At 42.3% G+C, this 10,308-nt stretch overlaps 1 protein-coding gene across 4 annotated transcripts in view; it reads right to left on the reverse strand.

Moving 5' to 3' along the window:
- Positions 1 to 8,084, reverse strand: part of LOC101164003 (small conductance calcium-activated potassium channel protein 2) — an 88,482-nt gene extending 80,398 nt beyond the window's left edge. The window contains exon 1 of one of the 4 annotated variants that reach the window (XM_023964961.1): positions 5,784 to 8,083. In XM_023964961.1, the coding sequence (XP_023820729.1) occupies positions 5,784 to 7,058 (1,275 nt within the window). In that variant the 5' untranslated portion in view covers positions 7,059 to 8,083. Of the gene's footprint in view, positions 1 to 5,783 lie in introns of all 4 variants that reach the window. The other 3 variants (XM_023964962.1, XM_023964963.1, XM_023964964.1) reach the window with 3 other exon arrangements.
- Positions 8,085 to 10,308: the final 2,224 nt, after the last annotated feature.

Genomic DNA, 10,308 nt, shown 5'->3' on the forward strand with positions numbered 1-10,308 from the left:
AATGCACACAAGGTAATTCATGCTGTGCCCGATTTCTCTATTCCCACGTTGGGGAAGGATGGAGTGAGCCAGAGCTTCTTGGGAACTCAGGTTTGGCTCAGCATACCACTTGGCAAAGAGTAGTCTATTTAAGTGTACTACAAGTATGCTTAGTCTATGCTAAAAGTGAGGTAGAATACTTGAAGTTTACTTTTTATATAGCCTACAATCTATGTATTGTAAACTTAAAATGTTCCAAATTTAGTCTAAAGACGTATTCAGTTAGTTAACTCCTTAAACTACACATACATGGTCTATAGTATACTCGCTATACTTTTTTTTATAAGATATCAAGCTCTTCTTCCTATTTTTTTTGGTAAATGGCAAACCTACAAAAAGGGTCCAGACTGCCACCTACCGTCTAGGGTGTACCAAATATTAAATAGTCAATATTACCTCTCTACACCTGGTAAGTACTCCATTTGTGCAATATTTATATGAACTATATGATGGCAGATATTTTTAATAATTTTAATAAACGTTTTAATGTTTTTTTTTTTCTCCAGAATATAAGTCGCAGAAGCAAAAAACTGCAAAATAAAGAAGAAAAAAACATAAATAAGTTGCTACGGAGTATAAATCGCACTTTTGAGAGAAAAACGCTTCTGAAGGAATTTGCCAAAATGCTGCATTCATGCTGAACACACATCAAATTCACGTCCACTGACACGAGTCAAATTCAATGTTCAATACCTGCCAAAAAATGTGTTCATGAACTTTATGCTTACGTCAAAAGCGAGAGGAGATACTGTCAAGTTTTTAGCCTCATAGAAGCATTGATTGTATATCTCATTTACAACGCATGGAAGACCCAGATGATGTTGAGAGATCGGGTTTATATATTTTGAGAAGCTCTACAAAAGCCTTAATAAGCTTGTTTCCATGTCTGGGATCTTGAGATAATTCAGACTTTTTTTCCGTGAGGTTTACCATCTATTGCAGCCAGGAGCTGCGTCTGAATGACAGCAGCGTCAGCATTACTTCTGTGTCTACATAACCATGACTTCCTGTCCCCGCATTAGTCGAGGAAGGAAAAAAAAAATGTTTATATGCAACTAAGAAAAATATCATAAAGTTCATGAGGTGAACAATCAGATTCTCCTCTATGCCTGTTTTGGATGGTGCTTCTTCTTCTGCATTGCTGTAAGTAGCAAATACTGACACTCACACCTACAGTGCCCTCTAGTTGTTTATTAACCGCTGAAGTGCAATAATTGACAATATAATATATAACTGGACGAATCGCCTGGAGGTGACCCATAGGAAATGCCTTACTGCTACAGCCGGTTTTTAGTTAAATAATGACAAATATAAGAGACAAAATTTACTTTTTTTAAATAAAAGAAATATGGTAGTGCTTTTTTGATGAAGTGGAGGAACTGAACTTTTATGTAACATTGGGTTCTGAGCTCAGACCCAAATTGTCGTGGACAATACTGCAGCACTGCCCCCGAAGAAATGACAAAAATGAAACAGGCTAACGATCTTGTTTAACCGCGGATCGGTACAGGTAGTCTGGTGTGAGTATGTCCTTAAGTCCTCTTGAAATTTTTTTTGTTTTTACTATAATGAAATATTTGTACATATACTGTACATGTGCAAGACTAAACACAAAATAAACATTGCCTTTTGTTGCCTCTAGAATAGATCAATATCAATAAAAAAAAAAAAGGAAAATGCTTCTCACATTTCCCGTCTTTTGAACTTCATCTAAAACATGACAGAAGGGACATTTTTAAAATGTGGAATCCCTAGAACTCCTGTACTGAAAACCAGCACTTTATTTTTGTAATGTTCCCCACTTCACACAACCAAGATGAACATTCTTTGTATCTAAAACAGCAAAAAAGAGTTTTTATTCCTCTCCAAAGCCAAACAATTCCCCATCTAAACACTCTACCCCCACTAAATCGTAACACTTCCTCCTCCAGACATCGTCAAGTGGACACTAAGTTGCATGCAAGTGCTGCTTTGATATACGTCGTGTTGACCTTTTTCCTGATTGTATAGGGTGATTATTTGTATGTTGGCGTGCCTATTTGGCCGGAGCTGCACGGAAGCCTTTACTTTAATAGCTTTCTTCGTCTTTGGAGCCATTTGTCCTCCGTTTGAAAGTTAGGCTGGCGCGTGTTTCACACATGAGTGGGTGCATTTAAAGGCTGGTTGCAGCCCAATATGGTGATGAGACGGCGTATTTGCTCTTCTGGCCCTCCGAGCCCCCAAGGAGTCCTAAAATGGTTACAATGTGAAATGTGAACAATCAGCTTCTTAATCGATCTTCAAAAATCTACTTTCCTGAGCAGAACCAAGCAATGTTGGTAAACTTAATTTGTTACTGTGGCGATATCAGCACAGCAGTAAGCGGAGGGCATTACAGTGCTTACACAGCTCAGCACAATAGAAGAAACACACCTTTGAAAACTTAGTGTAACCGAGGCGGGTCATGGTACGGTACCACCTGCCTTCTCTTCTGTGGTGAAAGGTATTGGGTTTCAGCGGCACTGTAACCCAACACGCTGCATCAGACGTGTTCTGCCACAAGTGTTTTGTTTAAGGGATTGCAGATGGGAGGGGAGTGGAGGAGCTGATGTAACCATGATCCCACAAATGTCTGCGGACAGAAAAGAGTGCCTCGCTCGATCGCCGTGCTTGTGGTGGGAACCAACTAAATAAATGAATAAATTAAAGAGAAAAAAACAGTGGGATGATCAGCATGAATCCAGATAAGATTGATCCCCTTCCAGATTTTTCCAGATAATTCTTATGTAATTCTTTTCTGACATGGCAACACTTCATTCACGATGCCAGTCGAGTGTTGGGGAGTTGCACAATGCGGAGGATGATTATATTTAAAAACTGTCATCCTGTTATCCTGTTAGGACTTTCTCCCACGTGCCCGACGCTGACAAGAGTGGACGAAAAATATTGATGCAGCCATACATCATCATCCCTATTTTTGTAGAAACAGCATTGATGCTCTAATACCAATTTATGGATGTTTCATATGATTGTTTAAGACTACGAACCTTTGTAGTCTTAAACAAGCAAATCAAGAAGATTTGGTTTGAATAATACTCTAAAAACTATAAAAACACATATTTTTTCTACTTTCTGATCAGGTGGAGAGGGTCCTGGCTGCAGGCAAGATGGTGTCTGACATCATCAGCTGGAAGCAGAAATTATAAGTTTATAACTATAAGTTACTCTAACCCAAAAGTGCTGAGAATTGGGCAAAAATTATTAAATAAAGCTGTAACCCTTGTGCTATCCTAGGCACGTTAACATTGGGAGTTGGGTCATCTAGACCCACTAGACAGTGTTCTGAACCTTTTTGCTTCAATGATTTGTGATCTTCACTGGTGTCCATGGATTACATGAAATCTTTCCACATTTATCCACCTTTGTCATGGTAGGGAGGACACGTCAATGCAAGGGTGGGGTCATCTAAGATAACACAAGGGTTAAAGTGGAAAAACCTTAACTGTTAGAGTTGCCAGTTAACATAACGTTTATTTTAAAAGCAATATGGAGAGACTGCCGGTTTGGGTCAAGCTCTAGACATTCATGTCTGCAGTCATTGTCCTCATGACTTGACTAGTTATACAAGAAGACCAAACAGGCAACAATTCACTGAGCTAAAACCTCTAAAATAAAGAGTTATTCACTTGGTCACACTGCAAAAACTTAAATTTGTAAATCAACATTTTTAAATTAAGCAAAATTATGCAGTCAATGGAGTAAGACCCCAAGAATTGTTATTGTAAGAAGAAAATGTAATCATTCAGACATGTTTTGTTAAACTAAGATTATTTTGCAATCGGAAAACCTTCTTGATAAGATTATTTTTACCTGCAAGACAGAAAATAAGTTTTTGCAGTGTATTTGTAGATTATTTTCCATATTTTAAGGGAACGTTGAGCTACGTTGGGGAAAAAATTGACAAAATGTTTGATTTAGATACTCCAGCAACTTCTTAGAAGTTGCAAAATACCTGTGTGTAACAGCATGAGGTTCTTCAGAATTATGATTCAAAGATAGCTGGATCTGCTGAGCGAGCGTTAAACAAAGGCGTCCACGATTAAGAAATTCAGAACAAACAACTTTACATGGAGGATAAATCTTTTCTTTTGCAGCATAATTTCTAAAGATCACTTATTCACAAAATGACAATTCAAGCTCACCAAGACTAAAATTCTACAATACAATTTGTTCAATGTGTTTTTTTAAACCATATTGAAATTGTAATTGCTATGGCACTGCAAAGTCCCTGTGCAGCGTTAATCCCACCCTATTTTTTGAACGTTCACTTACTTTTGGGGGGATTTTTTAGATCTTAAACTCCTCACTGTCTCAGCTCTCAGAGTGATTGACTTTAGAACAGATGAAAAATTGACAAAACATAAGAGTTTATTTAAGGCTGTTTACAAGCAAAAGTTTCACTTCTGTTTGTCTATCTAAATATTTGTGTGACTTTTAGTCAAATTAAGTGATTCCTTTTAATATAAGATAAAATTTCTTCATGTGAATTTTTTTTCCAGAAAATATGTTAGAAATTATGCTGTTTTGTCTTGTTTTGCTGTCCAAAAAATGCAAATAAAATCTTTAGGTAAATTGTCCAAAATAGCTAATGTTAATTTAGTATGAAGTTGTTACATAGACATTTGTCAATAACATTTAGCTGTAAAAAGCTCCAAGATTCAATTTACCTCTTTTTTTTTTTTAATCCGGCTAGATGCTCTTCTGCTGACGCTCCAAAATGAGTTGAGTTGAGTTCAGAACAGTCATGTCAAGGTTCTCAAAGAACCCCCCCCACCCCCACCCCCGTCACTGCTGGAGCCTGCTCAGCCCTTGATTGCAGCAGTGGCCCGCTACAGTCGAGAGCTGTTCTTATTTAAATGCAGCAACCTCTTTTGTTGTTTCCCTTCCTGCTTGTGGGACAAAAACTTCACCTTGACACCGTGGGGAAAAATAAAGTAAAAAATAAAGCATAAACATAAAGCGAAAGTTGTTGAATAAGTTGGAAATTGAACTTATATCTAATTTTTATATTACTTTTAAATCATTTTTTAGCAGAAGTCAAATATTTTTCATCCATAAGGTTTTTCATTTTTGGCTTCTGACTTATTTATTTTCACTTGAAATTCAAATGTTTTTTAAATCGAATCTGTTAACTTCATATTTTTCCAATTATTTGTTTTTGAATGAATCTTATTCATTTGTGTTTTTCGTCATGTTTGGGGTCAGATTTGGCAACCTTGAGGTTTTCTTATATTTACTGTGGCAGTCATCTTTATTACAACCCATCCTTCCCCGAGTCAGTAAAGAGCAGCAGCCTGAGCTCGTGGTGTGTCAGGTGTGGGCCTGCTGATGCTGAAGCTATAAGCTCAGCTGCCTTTGTTTGTGATTTCCGCAGCGTAATGAAGCGGGTTCCTAAAAAAAAAGAAAGAAACACCGCAACATGGAACAGGTGTGTGCGCGTCACTGCGCCCTCCGCGCGAATGCCATGTTGAGCGCTGGCGCACAAGTATTGCATGAAAGAACGATGCATTCTAACCCCCCCCCCCCCCTCCCACCACCACCACCACCACCCCTGTCTTTCCTTACATGCGCGTCCTGCACGGATCCGCCACATCAAAATCATGTTAACAGGCGTGGTCACTTTGTTGTTGTTTTTATTCTTTTTTTCTATTATTATTAATATTATTATTCATTTTATTTTTTGTCAGCGCTGAGTGGAGACGCACCTTATGGAGGTCGATGCAGATTCTCTCCTCTCCTTTATGCGGGCTCTCTGGCCACAGGTGATAGCTGGAGCCGTAGTTGGGGCTGCCTCTGCTGCTGCTGCTGCTGCTGCTCCTGCTGCTGCAGTCCGAATTCTCCGCGTGTGGCTGCGGTGTGACCGGCTGAGTTACGCGGCTGTGCGGCTGCGCCTGGCCGCCGTGCGCGGCGATCTTCGCGCACTTATTGCGATCTTGTTCACAGTGTTGCTGCGGACGCCGGGCACAGATTCCCAGCGCACCTTGCTGCTGCTGCTGTTGCTGCTGCTGCTGTTGTTGTTGTTGTTGTTGCTGTCGCAGCAGTGGTGCCTGCTGAGTCTTACATAGCTCTCCTGAGCCGTTGGCGCAGTAGTTGACAGGCAAGCTGCTTCCCACCAGCAGCTGTTGCTGCGCGCGTAATTGAGGGATCTGTTGCTGCTGCTGCTGCTGCTGCTGCTGCTGCTGCTGCTGCTGCTGCTGCAGCTCCTGAGACTGACTCCCAAATGCTCTCCCAGACTCTGTGGCCTCGCACACATTTACAGTTTCCGAGTTTGCACGGCTTCCTTCAGGGGAGGGGTCCCTCTGTTGGAGTCTGAAATGACAGCGCTGCTGCTGCTGCTGCAACAACTGCCTGTGGTCTCGGTGCCCTCCTCCTCCTCCTCCCCTGCAGCGTTCCACGATGCTCCCCTCCTTGCAATTGTTTCCGCTCCTTCGGAAACGATCCCCTTCTCTTGATCCCTGGGAAAGAAGCAGAGAGGAGGATGACGGCGGCGGCGGTGGTGGTATGGCTATGGGTGCCGGGAAAAGTGAGGAGGGCTGCGGAGGAAGAGGGTCATGCTTGTTTTGTAGAACGATCGCCTCCTGCTCTGAAAAGCTGCAGTGGCAGCCTGGAAAAAAAGGCTCCCCCTCCGACTGCAGCGGCGGCGGCGGCGGCGGCTGCTGCTGATAGCCGGACGGGGCCCAGGGATCCTGCTGCAGGTGCGCCGGCTCCCCGCTGCTGGCTGCGGTTCCTCGCTGCGCCGGTGGGTGGGTGGTGTAGCTCGCCGGAGGGAGCGCGTCTCCGCTGTGGACGGGTTTCCGTGGGGGCTGGATCAGACACGGGAGCTCCTGGAGACTCTGGCGGTGCGCGGCGGCGGTGGTGCGCTCTCGGGAGGAGGGCGGGGGTGGCAGGCAGAAAACGGGCGCGACTTGCTCTCGGTGCTGCTCGGTCTTTCTGGCGGGGATCTGGTGCTGATGGACAGCTCCCGCGTACCGATGCCGCATCCCCCTGATCGCCGCGTCTTGCTGTGGATGCTCCTTTGCTGCGCAGAGCAACGACACCCATTCATTGCGACCAGTCCCAGCAGAGTAGGACCGACTTTTACCATTGGTAGGTTTGACCAGGACCTGCCTTAAAACGTCACTGTACAGCCAGAACGCCGCCTTCGACTCAGCACCGGTCCATTGCTTACCATGCGCACAGGTTGCAGGGGATCGAACCTTTCCTCAGATGTTCCCAACATTTTCAAATCTCATGATGAATCATTTTCATACAGAAGAGCTGTTGGTTTCTCAGCTAAAATATTTCTTTTTTTTAAACCTGACTCATCTTTAATGTGATCAAACAGAAATGAATTACCTTCCATCTTAAGCCAGGGAGCAATATTGAATAGTTTTCTGCGCAGCTTCCACTTGTTGGACAGCATCGAATCAGAACATCTGATTACATCATGTCCAAGAGCCTTCCCTTGCAGCGTGTCTTACAATGAAGAGCCGTTTTTTTGTGTAATTAGCAGGCAGATGTAAGGATGGGGGCTGCGTGGATGCTTGCATGCGTGCAGCTGCTGCTGCAGAGAGCTGACAGTCTATACTGCTGCATGCATGCAGCCTCTTCCTGCAACATGCCGGTGAATAGACGCAGAGAGGAACAGAAGGAGGGAAAAAGCAGCGGCATTTTGAGTAGAGAACTGTCAAACACACGTGGAGCCTGGTTTTTGTACATTTTCCTCGGATCATCACCCTGACATTACACAATGGAGGAATGAAGGAGGCTTCCATTTAAATAAAACTTACATGACCACAACTGTCCAGAGCCATCCAAAGACTGGAGAATGAGACACATGGAGATGTTCTTGAGGTTATCATCAAGTGGATTTCTCATGAAGAATCTCAGATTTTTTAGATTCTTCATGAGAAATCATGTTAAGTTGTAGCATGGGGGTGAGAGGATCTTGTATTTTTTCATGTTGTAGTCAAGTTAATTTTAAATTGGTATAATTCAACTAAAAGCAATGATTTAATAAATATTATATTGAGAGAAAAACTGTGCTGTTGAAAAAAGTCATTTTTTTAAGATCCACCCATTAGTCCTCAAAACCTGCTGAATCCATTTTGGGGTCACAGGGTTGCTGGAGCCAACCCTGTTGGGTGAAGGTGGGGTACACCCTGAACAGGTTAAGGGTCTGTTGCAGGGCCACACAAACACATGCACACCTATAGGGGCATGTTTGAGGCACCAATTAACCAGTGAAGCATCCATTTGGACCCTAGGAGGAAACAGAAAACCCACACACACATGGGGAGGACATGCTAACTCCACACAGAGGGGTCCCAGCATTTGAGCCAGGGCCTTCTTGGTGTGAGGTGGGGGCGCTAACCACAACGCCACAGTGCAGCCCCACTTTTAAAGTGACATCTTGTTTAGTTTAGTTAAGAACTAAACCCCAAAAGGCAAATGTAATAAAATAATGTGTTTCATATCTTTGAGTAGCTACATGGGTTATCACAGCTATGTGCCAAAAGCTATGAAGCTAAAGGTTGCGGGTGTCAAAATGTTTTAAAAAGCTGCTGTGGTACAGAAGTCAACCTCTGTTCTGAAGATTGGAGGCTTGGTTCCGGTCCTGCCTGCCGACGTGTCAAAGTTTGGGCAAGGCACTAAATCCTGCATTATAGGTTTGCACCAGTGTTAAGCTATATTTACACTACCCTCGGCAATGCACGTTCAAGCAGCTGATAAAAAGTCTATGTAAACAGGAAAAAATGCGTGTCTCAGGCTTCCACGTTCTAAACTTTCTACGACCATTTTCGACTTCTATGCAAAACACACTTCCACTGAAGGCTCATTGAAAGCTGTAACAGGTCAATACCTGACCCCTGCAGGGACTCAGATATGGTAGTGACGGATGAATTGTGTCCATTATGATTCCCAGAAGTACCAACAGTTTGAAAACTGATCATGGAGGAGAAATTAATAATTGTGGTTTGTGCCCAGCTGGAATTCTATGACACCAAGTCTGTCATGTATCGGAATACAGCTATGAATGAAAAAGCCTGGAGCAAGATTCATAAGCTTTACATTGCTTCAACATTTTAGACCAAGCCTCTTTCAACTGCAGGATACATGCTGGTATCGGGTAGCAACAGTCCAGTGTGAACACCATGAGTTGAACACTCATCACAAGCCCGGTGTGCACGTCGCTCCAGGCAGCGGAGATGTGTCAATGTGTGTTTGCATTGATGAATGGGACTGTGACTGGAAAGCGCTTTTGGGCCTTCTGAGAGGGTAGTAGAGCGCTAGATAAGTTCAGAGCCTTTTACAAAAAAACAAGAAATGAGGGTTAAGTTTAAACTCCATCATCAGTAAGGACTTCTTAACCGTCTAAAGCAGGAATCACAACTGACTGAAAAAAAAGAGTGATCACTTCCCCAATGAGTGTTTTTAAATACAAAGAAAACAGTACAGAAACAGAAAACAGTAAAGAATACATAAAAGAACACTTGAACAAAGAGTCTCAGCACAGGATCCTTACCAATAATTGTATGCTGTGAGTGGACAGTTCCAACTACCACCATGGAGCACCAAGAGGAGGTCAAAATATTAGATTTATTACTGGAACAAATGTTACTTTGCAGAAAAAAGGTCAAAATCCATAGAGAACCATTAAGTTCATTTAAATTTCAATTAACTAAAGCCTATACACATTTTGTTCGAGGATCTGTTATTGTCCGTAGTCATAAATAGAATAGAATAGAATAGAAGAGATTAGATCCCACAAATGGGATATTACCTTGTTACTATAGCTCAATTAAAAACTTCAGATAGATAATATATAACAGTAAAAATACATAAAAAGTCCCTTTAGCGGCAGTCCAAATCTTCAAAACATTTAAAAAAGGCTAAAAGTGTGGAAAAATTGAACCTTCTCTCTGCAACTTCAATATAGATCTTAGCTTACATTTTTTAGGAATAGGGACAAATGGTTGCATTGGCTGCTGCACATGGCAGCGATTTATCCCTGATATCCTTAAACATTTTTACTTGTAACATGCAACCGTCCAAAGAGCTTGCAGGCTCACATCTTTTCTTGGAGACGCGTGTGGACCTCACAGGTCAGATGTCAAAACCACTTTACTGAGAGGAGACTAAACTGGTCAAGTCAACATACTGTTTCAGTATCAAACACCTTTTTTTTTCCAAACATCACACCGTATGTAACAGCAGCATCACACGCTAATCGACTGACTCAAGCATCCT

Source organism: Oryzias latipes, chromosome 17 (assembly GCF_002234675.1).
Source record: "Oryzias latipes chromosome 17, ASM223467v1".
NCBI lineage: Eukaryota > Metazoa > Chordata > Actinopteri > Beloniformes > Adrianichthyidae > Oryzias > Oryzias latipes.